The following is a 22,816-nucleotide window of genomic DNA, read 5'->3' as shown; positions in this document are numbered from 1 at the left end:
AACACGTCCCCCGTAAGTCGGGTTAAGAAAACGCTGAGGTCCATTTGGTTTATTGACATTTTGTTGACACTCTAAAACACGGTGAAGGCAGCAACAGGATGAAAGTTCATTTAAAAATAAACTTCTTGTATAATAACAACAACAACAAAAAAGGAGTCATTTATGAGTCCAGAATCGTCCTGATCTCCAACATCTCGACTAGCGGTGGGCGATACAACCCGTTTCACTGGATATTTATGTATTTTTGGGGGGGGTTCAAAAGTAAAAAAAAAAAAAGGGGTAATCCGCTCAAAACGTCATAAATAACCCAATTTTCCCTTATTATTGCTAATGTCAGATATATCTTAAGAAAGCACATCTTTGGGGGAAAAGCGGATGTGTTTGTTGATAGAAAGAAGGAAAATTATATTTCTTCTCAGCAAAAGTAAACTGTGGAAACGATCCGTTGACGGCGGGCAGCAGCAGCCAAAACGTGTATGTGTGTGTGTGTGTGTGTTTATCACGGTAAAGACTGGACTGTGAAATCCATGTCGTGGTTGAACGTCACAAGTCCTGTATCTGCAGTGACGGGAGAAGGTCGTTCATCCTTTCTCTGGCACTCCCGACGAATAAGAATCTCAAAAGAGGAAGTACAGTTCAAAAGTGGCCCCGTAAGGCCCCGTAAGGCCCCGTAAGGCCCCGTAAGGGGACGGCTGTGAGGTGGAAAACCTGAATGCACGTAGACCAGAGTCTGCGTCACTCTTAAAGTGTCTCAGGTACTTCCTCGCTGTCTCGGGAGGTTTCAGTGCAGCCCGGGGCAACGACGACGGCGTCCCGCGAGACGCTTCCCACAGTCCCTGCAGCCGAGGCGGGGGGAGGCGCAGCGGGGGCCTGTGATTGGTCCGACTTTCTCTTCTTCCTCACGTGATGGTGATGCTTTTTGGACTTCAGGTGAGCTGCAAGAAAAAAACAAACGAGAGAGAGAGAGAGAGAGAGAGAGGCCCACGTGAGATATGGTGTTGACACGTTTTTCAATCTCTTGTGAATCGTGATCCACAAAAAGGAGTCACAAAAATAAGAAGTCTTAAGTCGGTCTTTATGACACATTTTCAAGCAGCTGGAGTACGACAACATGTGTTCCTTTGATGTTGTTGTCGTCGTCGTCGTCCCTGACTGAAGCGGTTTGTAATGGCCTCCGCTCAGATGATAACAAGAAGAACATGTTTTTCTTTAGAAGCACAAACACACCGACATTGATAACATGTTATTTATGTGACGGCTGTAAGAGGTCGACAGCGTGAGGCGAAGATTCATGACAACCGTGTCAGATGCAATGACAACGTTACTCTGCTGCCTGCGTGTGTGCGTGTGCGTGTGCGTGTGTGTGTGTGGCAAAGCCAAAGCATCCGGTTGTTCTGGAAAGACACAGCCAGCCTCACGTACAGCTGCTATCCCTCTTGAGGCAAAGCACCAGGTTAACCCTTGATTAACATATTAACATATATATGAACATGTGTATATGAACATGTGCATATGAACATATGTTTATGAACATGTGTATATGAACATGTGTATATTAACATATATATGAACATGTGTATATGAACGTGTGTATATGAACGTGTGCATATGAACGTGTGTATATGAACATGTGCATATGAACATGTGCATATGAACATGTGTATGAACATGTGTATATTAACATATATATGAACATGTGTATATGAACATGTGCATATGAACATGTGCATATGAACATGTGTATGAACATGTGTATATTAACATATATATGAACATGTGCATATGAACATGTTTATATGAACATGTGTATATTAACATATATATGAACATGTGTATATGAACATGTGTATATGAACATGTGCATATGAACATGTGCATATGAACATGTGCATATGAACATGTGTATATGAACATGTGTATATGAACGTGTGTATATGAACATGTGCATATGAACATGTGTATATGAACATGTGTATATGAACGTGTGCATATGAACATGTGTATATGAACATGTGCATATGAACATGTGCATATGAACATGTGCATATGAACATGTGCATATGAATCATGTGTATATGAACATGTGTATATTAACATATATATGAACGTGTATATTAACATATATATGAACATGTGTATATGAACATGTGTATATGAACGTGTGCATATGAACATGTGCATATGAACGTGTGTATATTAACATATATATGAACATGTGTATATTAACATATATATGAACATGTGCATATGAACATGTGTATATGAACATGTGCATATGAACATGTGTATATGAACATGTGTATATGAACATGTGTATATTAACATATATATGAACATGTGTATATGAACATGTGTATATGAACGTGTGTATATGAACATGTGTATATGAACGTGTGTATATGAACATGTGTATATGAACATGTGTATATGAACATGTGTATATTAACATATATATGAACATGTGTATATTAACATATATATGAACGTGTGTATATGAACATGTGTATATGAACATGTGTATATGAACATGTGCATATGAACATGTGTATATGAACATGTGTATATTAACATATATATGAACATGTGTATATTAACATATATATGAACATGTGTATATGAACATGTGTATATGAACATGTGTATATGAACGTGTGCATATGAACGTGTGCATATGAACGTGTGCATATGAACATGTGTATATGAACATGTGTATATTAACATATATATGAACATGTGTATATGAACATGTGTATATGAACATGTGTATATGAACGTGTGCATATGAACGTGTGTATATGAACATGTGGATATGAACATGTGTATATGAACATGTGTATATGAACATGTGTATATGAACATGTGTATATGAACATGTGTATATTAACATATATATGAACATGTGTATATTAACATATATATGAACGTGTGTATATGAACATGTGTATATGAACGTGTGTATATGAACATGTGTATATGAACGTGTGTATATGAACATGTGTATATGAACATGTGTATATGAACATGTGTATATTAACATATATATGAACATGTGTATATTAACATATATATGAAAGTGTGTATATGAACATGTGTATATTAACATATATATGAACGTGTGTATATGAACATGTGTATATGAACATGTGTATATGAACATGTGCATATGAACATGTGTATATGAACATGTGTATATTAACATATATATGAACATGTGTATATTAACATATATATGAACATGTGTATATGAACATGTGTATATGAACATGTGTATATGAACATGTGCATATGAACATGTGTATATGAACATGTGTATATTAACATATATATGAACATGTGTATATTAACATATATATGAACATGTGTATATGAACGTGTGTATATGAACGTGTGTATATGAACATGTGTATATGAACATGTGGATATGAACATGTGTATATGAACATGTGTATATGAACATGTGTATATTAACATATATATGAACATGTGTATATTAACATATATATGAACATGTGTATATGAACGTGTGTATATGAACATGTGTATATGAACATGTGTATATGAACATGTGTATATGAACATGTGTATATGAACATGTGTATATTAACATATATATGAACATGTGTATATTAACATATATATGAACGTGTGTATATGAACATGTGTATATGAACGTGTGTATATGAACATGTGTATATGAACGTGTGTATATGAACATGTGTATATGAACATGTGTATATGAACATGTGTATATTAACATATATATGAACATGTGTATATTAACATATATATGAACGTGTGTATATGAACATGTGTATATTAACATATATATGAACGTGTGTATATGAACATGTGTATATGAACATGTGTATATGAACATGTGCATATGAACATGTGTATATGAACATGTGTATATTAACATATATATGAACATGTGTATATTAACATATATATGAACATGTGTATATGAACATGTGTATATGAACATGTGTATATGAACGTGTGTATATGAACGTGTGTATATGAACATGTGTATATGAACATGTGCATATGAACATGTGTATATGAACGTGTGTATATTAACATATATATGAACATGTGTATATTAACATATATATGAACATGTGTATATGAACATGTGTATATGAACATGTGTATATGAACGTGTGCATATGAACATGTGTATATGAACGTGTGTATATGAACATGTGTATATGAACATGTGCATATGAACGTGTGTATATTAACATATACATGAACATGTGTATATTAACATATATATGAACATGTGCATATGAACATGTGCATATGAACATGTGCATATGAACATGTGCATATGAACATGTGCATATTAACATATATATGAACATGTGTATATTAACATATATATGAACATGTGTATATGAACATGTGTATATGAACATGTGTATATGAACGTGTGTATATGAACATGTGCATATGAACATGTGTATATGAACATGTGTATATGAACATGTGCATATGAACATGTGTATATTAACATATATGAACATGTGTATATTAACATATATATGAACATGTGCATATGAACGTGTGCATATGAACGTGTGCATATGAACGTGTGCATATGAACATGTGCATATGAACATGTGTATATGAACATGTGTATATGAACATGTGTATATGAACATGTGTATGAACATGTGCATATGAACATGTGTATATGAACATGTGTATATGAACATGTGCATATGAACATGTGCATATGAACATGTGCATATGAACATGTGTATATTAACATATATATGAACATGTGTATATTAACATATATATGAACATGTGTATATGAACATGTGCATATGAACATGTGTATATGAACGTGTGTATATGAACATGTGTATATGAACATGTGTATGAACATGTGTATATTAACATATATATGAACATGTGTATATGAACATGTGTATATGAACATGTGCATATGAACATGTGTATATGAACATGTGTATATTAACATATATATGAACATGTGTATATTAACATATATATGAACATGTGCATATGAACATGTGCATATGAACATGTGTATATGAACATGTGTATATTAACATATATATGAACATGTGTATATTAACATATATATGAACATGTGTATATGAACATGTGTATATGAACATGTGTATATGAACATGTGCATATGAACATGTGTATATGAACATGTGTATATTAACATATATATGAACATGTGTATATTAACATATATATGAACATGTGTATATGAACATGTGTATATGAACATGTGTATATTAACATATATATGAACATGTGTATATGAACATGTGTATATGAACATGTGTATATGAACATGTGTATATTAACATATATATGAACATGTGTATATAAACATGTGTATATGAACATGTGCATATGAACGTGTGCATATGAACGTGTGCATATGAACATGTGTATATGAACATGTGTATATGAACATGTGTATATTAACATATATATGAACATGTGTATATTAACATATATATGAACATGTGTATTTTAACATATATATGAACATGTGTATATGAACATGTGGATATGAACATGTGGATATGAACGTGTGTATATGAACATGTGTATATGAACATGTGGATATGAACATGTGTATATGAACATGTGTATATGAACATGTGTATATGAACATGTGCATATGAACATGTGCATATGAACGTGTGTATATTAACATATATATGAACATGTGTATATTAACGTGTGCATATGAACGTGTGCATATGAACGTGTGCATATGAACATGTGCATATGAACATGTGCATATGAACATGTGCATATGAACATGTGCATATGAACATGTGTATATGAACATGTGTATGAACATGTGCATATGAACATGTGCATATGAACATGTGTATGAACATGTGCATATGAACATGTGCATATGAACATGTGTATATGAACATGTGTATATGAACATGTGCATATGAACATGTGCATATGAACATGTGTATATTAACATATATATGAACATGTGTATATTAACATATATATATGAACGTGTGTATATGAACGTGTGCATATGAACATGTGCATATGAACATGTGCATATGAACATGTGCATATGAACATGTGTATATGAACATGTGTATATGTACATGTGTATGTGAACATGTGCATATGAACATGTGCATATGAACATGTGCATATGAACATGTGCATATGAACATGTGCCCGCGTCAGGCTACGAGTGATAGCTCCGAGGTGGACGAGTATGGACCTTCACTACGAATGGTGTCCTGCTTTGAGAAGAAGAATATATATTTCGGCCAGAGGGGAATCTAATTAATTCTGGGGAAAATGGTTATCGGACTGAAATTAATGAGTAAAATTGATAAATGCAATCACTTTGCTCCTGTAAAAAAAAAAATATATACATATATATATATATATATAAGTTTATAAATAAATAAATATATACACACACACACACACACACACACACATACTACTTTAATGGCTAAATACAAACTGATGGAATGCTGTGTGTTGTGGGTTCGACTGCCTCACCTGTCCACTCCAGGTCACCGATGATCACCTTGTCACACAGATCACATGCGTGGCGGCTCCGCTTGTTTCTCTGCTGCTCCCCCTCTCCTCTGATTGGCTGAAGAGCCAGCTCCTCGCCCTAATTCATTGGGAAAGACGTTGTTATTTTTAGGGTTTTTTTGTAGTGCACATGCCCTGTAGAGTTTTCTTGTGAACAAACACAAGTTTATTTTTCAGTTTAATATTAGGCTGCCTTTGTTGACGTTTTCACCAAAAAACCTCGCTACCTACTAGAGGTCACAAACTCCACGGGGCTCCTTTAGTAGAGCAGTGCAATACTGTGTTCATCTGTTTAGTCATCTGCTCCTTATATAATATATATTATAATAAATTATAATATAATATATATATATATATATATATATATTATTTTTTATTATTATTATTTAAAATATATTTATTATTATATATATATATATATATTTTTTCTTTATTTTTTTATTATTATAATATATATATATATATATATATATATATATAAAATAAAATAAAATAAAAAAATAGATTGAGGTAAAGCTAGAAAAGAAAAAGGGACAGGTAAGAAAAGGAAGGAGGATGTACAAGGAAGGAATGGAGGTCAGAATCCTTAAAGTAATCAAGCGAGGGAAACAAATTAGGATATAGAAGGGAACAAATGGAGGTAAAAGTGGCAAATAAAGTGGTGGACAAACAATATAAACAAAAATAAAGTATAGATCTATGACTTCATCCCAGCTGGTTCAGACTCTTGAGGCCCCACCTTGCTGAGACTCTCCAGTATCTGCAGTGCAGGGTTCAGCACCGTCTCCTCCCACCTCGACACGTCCGTCACATCCAGACCATACACCGCCGGCACGTTGTCTCCCGGTCCTAATAGACACACACACACACACACACACACACACACACACACAGGTTAAAACACACCGTGTACTTTACAAGGCCAACAAATGTGATGAAATGTTCTTCAACACCAACAAAACTCGCGCTACCTCCTCCCGCTTAGAGTCGTGCGTCTTGGTGTGTTTGAGTGTAAATATTGCATCATCACTCACATAAAAAAAAAAAAAGGGGGGGGGGGGGGGGGGGTCGACTCGCTAATTACGCAGCCGATTATTTGACATCTCGTAAGAAACAAACATTTCATCGGAGAGGAATCCGATAGAGAGAGAGAGAGAGAGCAGCGACGTGCTGGAGCCGCACCCTGAAGCGCCGTCAACCTGCTGACTCACAGCGGCTCGATAATGTCTCTCCCTCCTTCCTCCCCCCTTTCTCTCTTGTGCACCGTCTCTCTCTCTCTCTTTCCATCCATCAGTCTGGCTTCAGCGCTCTCTCTCTCTCTCTCTCTCTCTCTCTCTCTCTCTCTCTCTCTCTCTCTCTCTCTCTCTCTCTCTCTCTCTCTCTCTCTCTCTCTCTCTCTCTCTCTCTCTCTCTCTCTCTCTCTCTCTCTCTCTCTCTCTCTCTCTCTCTCTCTCTCTCTCTCTCTCTCTCTCTCTCTCTCTCTCTCTCTCTCTCTCTCTCTCTCTCTCTCTCTCTCTCTCTCTCTCTCTCTCTCTCTCTCTCTCTCTCTCTCTCTCTCTCTCAATCTCTCACTAACAGTTCCACCCCCTGTGTTCCTATTTTGCACCGGTCAGCAGTCTCCAGGTCAGGCCTCAGCATTAAACAGCAGCACCAGTCCCTCCCTCCCTCCCTCCCTCTCTCTCTCCATCCCTCCCTCCCTCCCTCCCTGTCGGTCTGCATCAAGAGCCACTGCCCTGCATTGATTGAAGACACTCGGACGCTCAGAAAATGAAAGTGTGCGCAATTTCTAGAGAAAAATTTGACTTCAAACCACTGCAACAAATATTACCCATACATAAAACACACTGCTAGAGTTATAACATAATATAAATACGACCAAATCATTTAAAAAAATTAAAAAAACACGATTTAAAAAAAGGTTCCACATTGTGGAAAGGGGAGTCTGGGCTTCCCCCACCCACCTTTCCTAACACACAGTATTGCAATACTCCAACGGTGCATCCAGTTATCTTTCTACATGTCATACGCCAAAATTATTGGAGGAATAAATATTGTGACCCGATGGATGGCGCTAGAGGAAAAGCGAGTCTGAATCCATCAAATATTTTGTTGTGACCTTTAAAATCGTGACCCAAGCGGAGCTGTCGACGTGGCTTAAAATGTGTTTTTTTTATTTATAGAGTAGTGAGTAAATGAACCCCATTAACCTGGAAGGCTTTCATGGCTTAATCCCCCTCCACGCAGAGGCTGAACTGTGGAGCCCGAGGGCAGCAGACGCCCAAAAGACTGGAGCTACAGACTCTGCTGGGACCGAGGAATACAACTGCTAACTGTACACACTAGTGTGTGTGTGTGTGTGTGTGTGTGTGTGTGTGTGTGTGTGTGTGCGGGAACAATGAGCGTCTTCACGCAGCCGCGCCCCGAGAGCGATGGACTCGTTTTATTTGGCAGACGCCACACCGGTCCAAATGTGGACGCCGCCGTCGGTTTAAATCAACATTGTGATGCGTTTCATTTTGTTGTCCTGTTTGCTCAATCGAGTTGCTGACAAAAGCAAAAAACAACAACACAGAGATCCCTCATTGGCAACGTCTTAGCGCACTGCCTCCTGCACCTGCTTCGCTTTCCACAGAGTGTTTTCATGGTTTCCCCCAAAACTCTGTCTGGCCCGCGCAGCCGATTTGTTTCCTCTTGTTTTCTTTTAAAACCACGAGTGTTAATCAAAGCCTCCGGTTTCCCCTGGTGTGCTTACTGTCCGTCTGTGTGTGTGTGTGTGTGTGTGTGTGTGTATCTTTTGTGTTTGTGGTACAATAGCAGGCAGGTGGCGGCGCCGAGCGTCACCTGGCATACCTGTACCAGACGCAGAGCTGGAGCTCTCTCCTTGAGGGGCTCTAATAAATACTTCACCTCCTGTTCTCCCTCTCTCTCCTTACTTTGTTCTTTTATCTCTTTCATCACCAGCGCCCTCCCACAATTCCCTTTTGCAGTCCAGACCAACCTCCCACTGGGCCGAGTGGTAAATAGAAGGGAGGGAGAGAGAGAGAGAGAGAGAGAGAGAGAGAGAGAGAGAGAGAGAGAGAGAGAGAGAGATCTTGTGTGGTGGGTTGCCAGATGCTGGATGGACCCTCCCCCACCCACACACACACACACCATTCTTGTGTGGGGATCTGGTGAAATGTAACCCTTCTAATCCACTCTGTGGTAAACAGGGGTTGATAAGTAACTCAAAAAAGGGACAAAGAGCAGGGTGGTCAACACACACACACACACACACACAGACACACACACACACACACAGAGCGTTGCCTTTCAAGCACACAAGGGAGATTGCTTTGCCAACAAGAAAAAGCATCTCCTGTCGCCCAGCAGCTGCTTGCCAGTGTGTGTGTGTGTGTGTTGTAACAGTAGTCCACCTGTTGCAACAACCAGTCCAGGAGTCATTCGCTGCGTCATCCCTGTAACTCCTCCTCCTCCTCCTCCTCCTCCTCCGCCCCCCCATCCTCCCCTCCCCAGCTGTGCTCCTCTGGCCGTCGTCCATACTGGAGCACAACAGCTGCCTCCGTTCACTCAACGGCCTCCTTCCTCATTTCGTGAGTTCCTCTTCCACATTATTCCCCCCCCCACCTCCCCCACCTCCCCCACCTCGTCTCCTTCGTTATCCGTTGTTCCCGTTTGACATTTCTGCAGCAGGTCAAGTGCATGTCGAGGATATTTCGGTTAAGTTTCGGCCAAATTGACGATTCCTTTCATCCGGCTGTTCGGTGGGCAGCGACTGAAGGAATCCCTTTATCACCCCCCCCCCCCCCCCTCCCTCCCTCCCACCTCCCTCGCCTCCCCGTACTGTGCTGTGCTTCCACTCCGCCCTCCTCCCCTTTACTCTGGATATATTAAAGGAATACTTCACCCGCAAAATGACCATTAGTATTTCAGAATAAGAATTGAGGTGGATGAGGCAGCTAAACGATATCAAAACATGCGTTTGCTAAATCACACACACACACACACACAACTTGTGCAGCATAGTACAAGTTTAATGGACACAGTCGCATGCTCACTACTTCCCAAACATAAGCATCTTCGCTGAAACCTGAAAAACACTGTTTATGCGGTAGGTATTAAATAGTTTTTTTTTAGCAAAGATGCACAAAGGGTTTGAACTATGCTGCACAGCCGTAGTGGTTAACGTGTGAATCTAACAGGGGAGGCGTCCGCTCTCGTTAGAAAATAAAATGAATGAAAATGCTAAATGTGGCGATTATTATTATTTTTTTTTAAGGATCTGAGGAAATCCGGTTCCAATATGCACTGGCTGCCTTTCCCACTCCATGCATGGACGGAAACACACCCAACACGGCATCTCACTTTTCACCTTGCGAGTCGTTCTCATCTGCTCCAGCGCACTCTCGTCTCCTTCCAACTCGTGGAGGTGACGGAGAGGTCTTCTTACCACCCCCCCACCCCCCCACCACCCAGGGGAGGAGGCTGCATTCGTGTGTGTGCGTACATGGAAGCTTAGCACTCGCCAGAAAACAAGGGTGTGTAAACTCGCCTCACACCTGTTGCCCCCGAAGGCATCAGATTACCTTCACTCTCCAGCCACCCATGTGTCGTTTCTGTCTCCCTCTTTCTCTCTCTCTCTCTCTTTCTCTCTCTCTCTCACTCTCTCACTCTCTCTCCATTAAAAGATACCTACACCCCCGTTACTTAACACTCACGAGGCCTCAGCCTAACTTCACCTGCATATCCTGGTTGCAGGCAGTGTGTGTGTGTGTGTGCTTGTTTTTGAAAGGGGATTAAAATTAAAATAAATAAATGAATAACTTTGAGGGCACTTGCATCCTTCCCCATAAAACGTGGCACTTATTAACATTAATATAGCCTCAAATTACCATTTTCTTTATGGGTAATTAAATCTACTAATTAACCATTCCCCTTTAACCGCACACACACACATATTCTTTAAGCGTAGACCCACACACACACACAGATGCACTTTAAAAAAATAAAAAAAAGGCAAGACAAATTAAGCTTGATTTAATTTGCACTGGCTGACCTGCTGCTTAAATCCCCCACAGCCAACCCAAAGTTAAGTCCATCAAGAACCACGTATCCTGCTGAAAAGTATTTAAGACAGCGAACGCCCACCTGCTCCCTCACCGGCAGTCGCCGCCGAAATTTGTGAAGTGGAAAACGAGGTTAAACTCGTTGCCTTTGAGGCAGCGTTGTGCTCCCTATGCATGCGGCGGCTTTCAGGATAATTGTCTGGCTCCTCTAACCCGACTGGTTTGCCTGACCGAGGCCCTCTGTCATGTCCAATTTGTCTTTGCCTTTGACCCACTGGTCTCGGGCCGGTTCTCGTAGCCCCCGGTGACCCCCCCCCCACCACCCTTTGCCCGAGTTTGTGTGGTCGGGGCAAATTCCCGGCAGCTCTGTAATGCTTCAAGAGATTAGCCTGCTCAGCTGAGGCCCGCTGGCATCTGTGTGTGAGTGGGAGACTGTGTGTGTGTCTGAATGTGTGTGTGTGTGTGTGTCTGAATGTGTGTGTGTGTGTGTGTGTGTGTGTGTGGGGCTCAGATGAAACAGAAAAGAAAAAAAAAGAGGTCAGCAGTCACAGCGAGGGAGCGAGGTGAACACAGACGGTGCGGACAGAAAGGTGGGATGAGCGGCGGTTTAAGAGCAAAACCTTGGGTGAGGACAATCCCGGCTCAAGGACGAGGCTGTCTGACACACACACACACACACACACACACACACACACACACACACACACACACACACACACACACACACACACACACACACACACACACACACACACACACACACACACACACACACACACACACACACACACACACACACACACACACACACACACACACACACACACACACACACACACACACACACACACACACACACACACACACACACACACACACACACACACACACACACACACACACACACACACACACACACACACACACACACACACACACAAATAAAAGCCATCTGAAATGGATATTAGCATGTGGAGCTATGAATCCCGGAGAGCTCGGTCTACGTGGGAACCCAAACCAGATCTTTTTACAGGAATATAGCAGCATTTTATATTTAATTTCATTTTTACATTCAATCCCCCCCCCCCCTTACACTCATGTGTGTGTATTTTGGGAAACATGGACTGCAGCAGGAGTAATGTCTGTTGGGGGGTAAAGGAGCCAAAAAGAACAACTTTCCTTTGAAATAAAAGCACATTTGATCCCCGAGTCTGAACGCCCACTTAAAACGCAGGTTGACAACAGAGTTTGTTTTTTGTATCCCCTGACGACCATTTGCAGGGTTTTTCTAGCTCTACTATCCGGGCCATATCTTTGCAGATAAGTCAAAGATTGTTACGAAACATAAAAAAGTAGTTGTCCGGAAACATCCCTGCAGCTACTGCTGTGAACTGTACGGCAAAAAAAAACACACAAAAAAACTACAATATCTCCAAAATATTTCCGTTCATAAAGCTGGAAGAAGCCTTTGTTTTGCATTTCCTAGATCTCTATAACAGAGACATGACAATAGTCACTAATGAATGGATTCCTACATTTTTTAAAAAGTGCAAGACTTGTTACTAAGTCTTTCCTGGGAGACTTGATGGGAGTCTCAGACGTTTAAGAGAGTCTCCGGATGCTTCCGAGTTTGAGTGCGAGTGCAGACGGGTTGCTGCACCATATGGTGAAAGACGGGTATTGAGGTTTACGGCTCGGCGCGGCCTAAGCCACTTTGGCCTAACGGGATTAGGAGGCCGGGTTACTACAGGGCAGACTGCTGGTGGGGACACGGAGGCCGGGTTTCCGTTTGAGACGCACTCGGCCCGTCTGCGCATTTTAAAAACACGTCTGACTTCAAGGGGGGTTGTGACCCGGGGTGAGAAATCTCTTCTATTCATTTGGTGCTGGGAAGAAGGAAAAAAAAGACATTGAGGAGCTGGTGTATACTGGGGGATGTTTTGTTGCAGTTGTTGCAAAATGAATGGTGGTTTCAACCATTTAAATATATATATATATATATATATATATATATATATATATATATATATATATATATATATATATATCCATAGTTCTCCTGGGAGACTTCAACGCTCACGTGGGCAATGACAGAGAAACCTGGCGGGGCGTGATTGGGAGGAACGGCTTGCCCGATCTGAACCCGAATGGTGTTTTGTTGTTGGACTTCTGTGCTAGCCACAGTTTGTCCATAACGAACACCATGTTCGAACATAAGGTGGCTCATAAGTGTACCTGGTACCAGAACACCTTAGGCCGGAGATCAATGATCGACTTTGTAATCGTATCATCTGATCTGAGGCCGTATGTCTTGGACACTCGGGTGAAGAGAGGAGCAGAGCTGTCAACTGATCACCACCTGGTGGTGAGTTGGATCAGATGGCGGGGGACTCGGCTAGAAAGACCTGGCAAGCCCAAACGTGTAGTGAGGGTGAACTGGGAACGTCTGGCAGAGGATCCTGTCCGGGAGGTCTTCAACTCCCACCTCCGGAAGAACTTCTCACAAATCCCGAGGGAGGCTGGGGACATGGAATCCGAGTGGACCTTGTTCAAAGCCTCTATTGTGAACGCGGTTGCTCGGGGCTGTGGATGGAAGGTCATCGGTGCCTGTCGTGGCGGCAACCCGAGAACCCGGTGGTGGACACCGAGGGTGAGGGAAGCCGCCAAACTGAAGAAGGAGGCCTTTCGGGCCTGGCTGGCCCAGGGGTCTCCTGAAGCAGCTGACGGGTACCGGCGGGCCAGAAGGGCTGCAGCTGCGATGGTCGCGGAGGCTAAAACTCGGGCATGGGAGGAGTTCGGGGAGGCCATGGAGAAGGACTTTCGGTTGGCCTCAAGGAAGTTCTGGCAAACCATCCCACGGCTCAGGAAGGGAAAGCAGGGTCTACCCCAGGCTGTTCTCAGCAGGGGGGGGGAACTGCTGACCCGGACTGGGGACATCGTCGAGCGGTGGAAAGAGCACTTTGAGGAACTCCTAAACCCGGCCAACATGTCCCCCGGAGAGGGGGCAGCGCCGGAAGACTTTGGGGTGGATTCACCCATATCCCTGGCAGAGGTCGCTAAGGTAGTCAAAAAGCTCCTTGGTGGCAAGGCGCCAGGGGTGGATGAGATCCGCCCTGAGATGCTGAAAGCGCTGGACATTGTTGGGCTGTCTTGGTTGACACGCCTTTTCAGTGTCGCATAGGGGTCGGGAACAGTGCCCATGGACTGGCAGACCGGGGTGGTGGTTCCCATCTTCAAGAAGGGGGACCGGAGAGTGTGCTCGAACTATCGTGGTATCACACTGCTCAGCCTCCCAGGAAAAGCTTATGCCAGGGTGCTGGAGAGGAGACTCCGACCGCTTGTCGAACCTCAGATTCAAGACGAACAGTGCGGATTCCGTCCCGATCGTGGAACAGTGGACCAGCTCTTTACCCTCGCAAGATTACTGGAGGGGTCCTGGGAGTTTGCCCAACCAGTTTACATGTGCTTTGTAGACCTGGAGAAGGCTTTCGACCGGGTCCCTCGGGGGTTTTTGTGGGGGGTGCTGCGGGAGTATGGGGTGCCGGACCCGTTGGCACGGGCCATCCGGTCTCTGTATGCCTGCAGTAGGAGCTGTGTTCGTCTCCTCGGTAGTAAGTCAGACACGTTCCCGGTGGGTGTTGGCCTCCGCCAGGGCTGCCCTTTATCACCGGTCCTGTTCGTGACCTTCACGGACAGGATATCTAGGCGCAGCCAGGGGGCGGAGAGGATCCGGTTCGGGAGTCTCGGGATCGCCTCTCTGCTGTTTGCGGATGATGTGGTCCTGTTTGCCTCCTCGGACCGTGACCTCCAGCATTCACTGGGGCGTTTTTCAGCCGAGTGCGAAGCGGCAGGGATGAGAGTTAGTACCTCCAAATCTGAGGCCATGGTGCTCTGCCGGAAACCGGCGGATTGCTCCCTCCAGGTGGGGGCAAACTGCCTACCCCAAGCGAAGGAGTTCAAGTATCTCGGGGTCTTGTTCACGAGTGAGGGTAAGGTGGAGCGGGAGATCGACAGGCGGATTGGTGCGGCTGCAGCAGTAAAACAGGCGCTGTACCGGTCCGTCTTAGTGAAGAGGGAGCTGAGCCGGAAGGCAAAGCTCTCCATTTACTGGTCGGTCTACGTTCCAACCCTCACCTATGGTCACGAACTCTGGGTCGTGACCGAAGGAACGAGATCTCGGATACAAGCGGCCGAAATGAGCTTCCTCCGTAGGGTGGCCGGGCTCAGCCTTAGAGATAGGGTAAGGAGCTCGGACATCAGGGGGGAGCTTGGAGTCGAGTCGCTGCTCCTTCGTGTCAAAAGGAGTCAGCTGAGGTGGTTCGGGCATCTAGTCAGGATGCCTCCTGGACGCCTCCCATTAGAGGTTTTCCGGGCACGTCCAACTGGTAGGAGGCCCCGGGGAAGACCGAGGACACGCTGGAGGGATTACATCTCCCGGCTGGCCTTGGAACGCCTCGGGATCCCCCAGAATGAGCTGGAAAGTGTTGCGGGTGAGAGGGAGGCCTGGGTCGGCCTGCTGAACCTGCTGCCACCGCGACCCGACCCCCGGATAAGCGGGTGATAATGGATGTATATATATATATATATATATATATATATATATATATATATATATATATATATATATATATTTAAATATATAATAAATGCTCTTTTAGAATAGAGCTGTGCTCGATGTTTTCCCGCTTCCAGTCGTCACGGTTACACTCAACTAATTGCGAGCGTACAGGCGCGGTATCAATCTTCACATTATTACTCCTGTAATGATGTAATGTTTTATTCAAAATGAATCCTCGGGGGGGGAAAGTGAGCAAGAAGATGAAAAAGTGGTACATTTGTTATCTAACGATTAAAAAAAAAAAAAAAAAAACGGCGAGTGACATCCGTCAACATTTGTTTTTGTTTTTAAATCACGGCACGTGATGACGATTTGAAATTGAGAGTGCGCCCCAAATCCTGCTGTGCACACACACACACACACACACACACACACACGTGAACACAAACACACTTAACTCTGCACCCTGGAACCCAACACGGTGTCTGAGAGGCTTACGGGGCTTCTAATGAAGTGCATGAATCTCATCTTGTTAAAGAGAGTGCTGATTGCTAAGGAACTTGGGGAAGGGGACACACACACACACACACACACACACACACACACACAGGTGAAGGGTACTCACGTTTAAGGAAGCGGTTACGGACCCATTTATTCTGTTTGCGGGCGTAACGTCTCGTAGCAATCTTCAAAGCTTCTATACCTGGAGAGAGTTATAGATGAAGGGTAGACACAGAAATCATTAAATAGATTCTTCTGGTTGAACCAGTCAACCAGCCGGTGAATCTAAACCCATCTCTCAAGTATTTCCTCTGACCTTTGTCTCGCAGTGCGTCCTTCTCCCGCTGGGTGCTGCTTTCAGGAGCGGTCAGGTAGTCGTGAAACTCCTTAAAGCCGATCGACTGGAAAATCCCATGTTGGTAGTTCTGACTGGAGAGCAGGAGGAGAGGAGATTCAACTGTATCCATTAATAAAAGAAATATTTGTTACCCATTAATACACCTTTTTTTTTCCTTCAAGTTTCCGACTCCAACTTGACATTTCCAGACAACACACTGCGGTGACTCATTTCACCTTCTCCTCCTCTTTTATCTCTCCTTCCCTCCATGAACAAAGAATATCAGTCGGAGCAGATGTGAGGCCCTTCGGGGGACAAAGTGACAGAATGACATAAAAAAAAAAAGAAAAACCCTGGCACTGGCAGAGGGGCCCTCGGGGGGGGGGGGGCTGGACTCAGTGGCCCCGGCTCTAAAAAACACACAACAAAAACCGCATCGTGAACTACGTGTGGAACATAACCAAGTCGTCTTTTGTCTCATTGTATTAGAAGGTCGTGTTGTGGCCGACCAGCTGACCAGCATGACATCACGTAAACCTTTTTTTTTTTTTTTTTTCCCAGATTTAGAGCGATTGCAAAAATAGTCGATATTTTCTCTCTGCGCCAGTAAAAAGACGATGTTTCTTTCTATAATTCTGTTCCAGTCTGCACCTATTTTAATGGCACACAGGCGTTTATTTCTGTGGAAGATGGGAGGTTGTGTTTATAGTGGGAGGAGCTCCAGACGAGTGTAACGTTGGTTGACATTTTTTATTTATATGAAACTCTTCTTCATGCACTCTTAACTTCACTTTGCTAGTCACTCGTAGAACGCAAAGCAGCAGGCTTCAATATCCTGTCACTATTTCCTGTCATCAATATCCTGCAGCGCCCAATAAATCCTGTTGAGAACTAACTAATAGAGTAATTAAACCGCAGCATGTCTGAATATTTAAGTCGCAACACATCTGTGTTTTTAGCCCGAGGCCTCGGCTACTCGCCGGTTCTGTACGACAACAATCTGATACCGGAGAAAAAGTCTGAATTTTATATATATATTTTTTCCTATATTCCAAATTGATTTATGAATGGAGTTCACATACCAAGCCAATAAAACGGATGCAGTTTGATTATAGTCAGAGCCCATTACCTGCTCATATCCCCATTTGCATCCCTAATAAATACTAAAAGTACTAATAATTGCAATTATTTTACAGTTCTACAACGATCTGCACAGTTAATGATCTTTCTTTGGGTTGTTTTTTTCTTCAAATCCCGTCATGAACGTGATGCAATATTCAAAAAGTCCTCACACTGAACATGTGAACTGGTCTTTGAACTGACTTATAATATTTACTTTTATCAAATTTTGTCTCTTTCACATTCTCGGAAATATATATATATATATATATTTATTTTTAGCCCCGCGACTTACACTCGTAACAGAAAACAAGAGGAGGAAATAACAAAAATAAACCTGGCTAGACGGGCAGAGACAGAAATTCGAGAACGGCAACAGAGCACAGGAAACGTGGAGTCAATGGAGGGAGAAAATGGAGAGACGGGGAGGAAAGGGAGGGAGAGATTTGACCTTGATGTCTGGCCACAGCAGCCAGCTGCAGATGGAGACGAGAGGGTGAAAGGAGAGAAAGACGGAGGACCGGAGGAGGGTTGAGGGGGGGTGGGGGGTGGGGTAAAGTGCTCGGCTGATCAGATTGCTGAGAGGGCAATAGTGGCAGAGGAGGAGGAGGAGTGCAAAAGGTGGGATGGGGTGATGGGGTGATGAAAGAAAGGAGGCACAAAAGAAGAGAATTGGCAGCTTCCTTGGCTCCGTTACAGCAATGCATCAACCCTCCCCCCATCCTCCTCCTCCCCCCTCCCCCCTCCAGCCACACCCCACCACACAATATCAATATCACACAGCAGTGTTCAATATCCAGCCGTCAGTGAAGCCCACGTACACGTGTTTACTGTCGCGTACAGAATCACTCAAACGGGCTTAAAGTTCGGTACCGTCGTCGCAATAAATACCAATCAAGCGCTAAAGTCGCGTCGTCGTCGTGGTAACCGCCGCACGTCAGCCTCTCGAGAGCACGGGAAAAGCACTGGAGGGATCCCCAGCGTGAAGGAAATGTCATAGGAAGGGGCAACGTGGCAATTGTGCGAAAAAAAATATTAAAATCGTATATTAACGTCATTATCATCATCTTGCAGGAGCATCGTCGGGCAGACCGCAACGGCGCTGCGAGTCACTCGTTCCACCGCCACTCGGTGGAGGCAATTAGCGGCGAGCGCCAGACTCCCCCCGTTGGTGGTTATCTCTCTGGAATTATGAATAAAAATCGCTGGACATCCTGAAGAAATAAAATCGGTCCCCGTCTGAACCGAACTCGTCAAGAGAGAAATAAATAACGGACCGCCCCTCGACCAACGCGTTCCCTTCCCTCCCGTCGCCACCGCTCGACAGACCGAACGTCTGCCGCGTTCATTACGGGATTCTTGAAACTTGTTGCAGAGGCGCTCGGTAGCCATGACGACAGAGCCGCGTCGCTTTCTTTCTAAAGACCCATCACTGACAGCGAGGCTCAGGACTTTTCCCAAAAGATAATTTAAAAGAAATTCTTTAAAAAAAAAAAAAAAGGTTATCCTTTTACTTTGTTAAAATCATCTGTGGTGGCTTTTTACATTAAAAAGGGAAAACACAATTCAAATGGTTAGGAAATAAATGACTCATTTAATAATAGGATAATTATGACCTGTTTATCTTCTCAACACTGGCTTAGAGCCAGTGTTGAGAAGATAAACAGGTCATAATTATCTCTCTAATATTACTGTAAAAGTTTCTTTTTTACAAGATTACATTTCACATTATATTTCACAATACTGATTATTTCATTATAAAGTCACGGTGTTGTGGACAGACGAGCCTAGATTACCAGGCGAGGTAATGAATTACAGCATAATAAGTGTCCGATTAAGTTAATTGTTATACCGCCGACATAATATGTCAACATTTAGACGGCCGTGGTTATTTTCACACGGTCGTTGGTCAGGTGGCCCTTTGCACCTTTTCTTCTTGTACTGTCGTTCCTTATGGTGGGACAAGGGGGCCCCTTACACCCCCTACTTACAGTTTTAATTGCCGTGTAACGTTTCCTAAGTTAAAAAAAAAAAACTGTCTCAATCTAAGCTACTGTTTTAAATTATATGCTCTTATGTTTTTGATCCATCGTTTCATATTCAAACATAATATCGGGGTCGATTGCGTGGACGTGTGCGTTACCTGTCGTCCTGGACTTTCTGCTCGTTGTGGCGGACGTGGAAGTCTCTGAGCTCCTCTACGAGTCCAGCAGACAGCATGTCGTCTACGCGAGCATCCAACCGCTCGTCTAGAGCTGCGGGGGGCAGGGGGTGGGGGGGGGGGGGGGGGGGGGGGGGGGGGTGGGGGGATAAAACACCGATAGAAATGAGACGAGCCACACGGGAAGATGTTAAATCAAGCTCCGATAACAGAATACGCGGAAAATCACCCGCCATGTCGGCGTGCAGCCAGAAGATGCAGGGGTCTGGGTATCTCAGCGGCCCCCCCAGGCCATCGCCCCCCTCCTGGCCCCTCTGGTCCTCCAGCCAGCGGCTGTGGGGGACCCCCGTCTCCTGGTGGATTTGAAGACTCCTGTGGACAACGAACACACAAGCAGGGGTTGTTGTGGTGAAAACAACTAAACAAAATTCCTCTGACCTCCCGTGAGTTTGCATCCCGGTCCGTGTGCGTCGGGCCTCGCTGGGGGAACCGAGATGAGGGGAGTTAAACATCCACTCATCCATTAAATCCAGAGTAAATGAAAAGTCTGGTTCGACAGTAGTCTCAATGATTAACACGGCGGCTGGAAATAAATTCAAGAGACAAGACGAGGGACGAGGGGGAGGTGGGGGGGGGTGAAAGAGAGACAAAAAACAACTGGCAGTATAAATCACTCTGTTGACATTCAGCGAGGGCGAAGCTCACTTTGGAGTTGTTGGGATTTAAATCCAGACCCTTTAGCCGAGCCTCGCTGCACCCGGAGGTTATGAAGAAAAGATGATTCCTGTCGTCTCCTGTCATCCAGAAGAGCAGGGTAACCTAACCTGCTCAGCAGAGTGCGCTGGCTGCTACTCATCAAGCATGTGTGTGTGTGTTTGTGTTTGTGTGTGTGTGTGTGTGTGTATACAGGCACTCGACATGTCAGTGTGGACTGTGTGGAGGCCATACACTGAGACAGAGCCCCACATGAGATAACTCAACAATATCTTGAGCTACACAAATAAATATAATATATATATATAAATAAAATATAATATATATATATATATAAAATATATAATATTATATATTATATATATTTTATTAATATATAATATATATTATTAATATATATTATCCATCCATCCCATCCTATCCATTATATTATATATATATATATTCACACATACATACGCACACACAGAAACAGGCGACACTAATATACACACACACACACACACACTAGCAGAAAGAGCATTTTCCTCAGAACCATGTTCTCCAATGAAACGTCACGCTGACAAATTCAAATAGTTCCAAATTAATTTAAATGGCACTCGACAACATAATAAATTGTATTTCGAATATAAGAGGGGGCGTCGCCCATTGTGTGTGTGGACCGCCTTTTTTTGCAGTCTCGAATTCGCCATTTTGGCCGTCGCCATCTTGGTGTAAATAATTATTTATAGCTAATGACAGCTAAAATAAAAAAGGCTAACTTTTCCTACCCATGCTTGTGCTTGTTTTAGTACAGAAGTTAGTTTACCCGCTGCATCACCTGGCTATTTTGCGTTTGTCATTGGGGTGCAACATGGCCGCCATTCCGGGGTCGACCTCCGCCAGTCGTTTATGTAACTCAGCTCCTCCCAGTTTCTCCAGCGCCAACTTCCTGTTTGGAGCCTCGTCTCCTCCGTCCGCTGGCTCCTCGATCTCCTGCTGAAGCAAAACACATTATATTTAGTTGATTTCAGCAGACTGGGGCGGCTTTTCTGAATAGTTTCTGATGAATGAAGCGTTCTTCGCTTTTTAGAAGAGGAAAATCGTCCGACGTCATTAAGGTTTTCGTCTCTTTTGCTGTTCATTGTTGATCAGGACCTCATAAGGGTGGGTGGGTGGGGGGGAATCTATTGGCATCTATTGCTGGTTTCGTTTCCTTAAATTTGAGCCGTTTATATCTACATAGTGAGCAGGTCGACCGCAATGTCTACAGAAGCCCAGAACGGACAAATCAAAACGCTTCATTCAACACACAAAGTCTCAGCTGATTTCAATCTGCAACCTTACCGCTAGATGCCACCAAAATCCTATAAACTGGCCCTTTAAGATAATAAAAATGTCCCGTTAAGAGCAGCGCTTTTGGTCATCCCTTTAAAAAAAAAAAAAAAAAAAGTGATGAATTAGAACTTAAGAAGTTAAATTAATCTAACCACTTAAGAAAAAATAAGAAATGAAAACGAATGAGATGAACGAGAAGAATGTGCGTCTTGAGTCGTACTCACCGCCGTATTCAGCAGGACTCTCCACAGCAGAGACTCGATGTAGTAGTTTGTTCCTCCGACAACGACCGGCAGTTTGTTTCTGCTATGCATGTCATTGATGTTGGAGGGCGTTAAGGAGGAAACTGGTCTTGGGCACATTTCATCCACCGTATTTTCCGCACTATAAGGCGCACTTAAAAGCCTTTAATTTTCCCAAAAAACGACAGTGCGCCTTATAATCCGGAGCGCCTTATA

The 22,816-nt window shown here is 43.2% G+C and overlaps 1 protein-coding gene across 2 annotated transcripts in view; it reads right to left on the bottom strand.

The window, feature by feature from the left end:
* The window catches only part of trit1 (tRNA isopentenyltransferase 1), a 35,029-nt gene that overhangs the window by 154 nt on the left and 12,059 nt on the right, over positions 1–22,816 (bottom strand). Inside the window, exons 3-11 of one of the 2 annotated variants that reach the window (XM_034545942.1) lie at positions 22,583–22,681; positions 21,862–22,016; positions 20,557–20,699; positions 20,310–20,421; positions 17,027–17,139; positions 16,835–16,912; positions 7,328–7,437; positions 6,550–6,667; positions 1–935 (exon numbers count right to left, since the gene is read on the bottom strand). The exon at positions 1–935 is cut by the window's left edge and continues 153 nt beyond it. In XM_034545942.1, coding sequence (XP_034401833.1) covers positions 742–935; positions 6,550–6,667; positions 7,328–7,437; positions 16,835–16,912; positions 17,027–17,139; positions 20,310–20,421; positions 20,557–20,699; positions 21,862–22,016; positions 22,583–22,681 — 1,122 coding nt within the window. In that variant the 3' untranslated portion in view covers positions 1–741. Of the gene's footprint in view, positions 936–6,549; positions 6,668–7,327; positions 7,438–16,834; positions 16,913–17,026; positions 17,140–20,309; positions 20,422–20,556; positions 20,700–21,861; positions 22,020–22,582; positions 22,682–22,816 lie in introns of both variants that reach the window. The other variant, XM_034545941.1, reaches the window with a different exon arrangement.

The sequence above is a fragment of the Cyclopterus lumpus genome, chromosome 11 (assembly GCF_009769545.1).
Source record: "Cyclopterus lumpus isolate fCycLum1 chromosome 11, fCycLum1.pri, whole genome shotgun sequence".
NCBI lineage: Eukaryota > Metazoa > Chordata > Actinopteri > Perciformes > Cyclopteridae > Cyclopterus > Cyclopterus lumpus.
The sequence above is the reverse complement of the archived record's forward strand: the minus strand, read 5'-3'. Positions and strand labels throughout refer to the sequence as shown.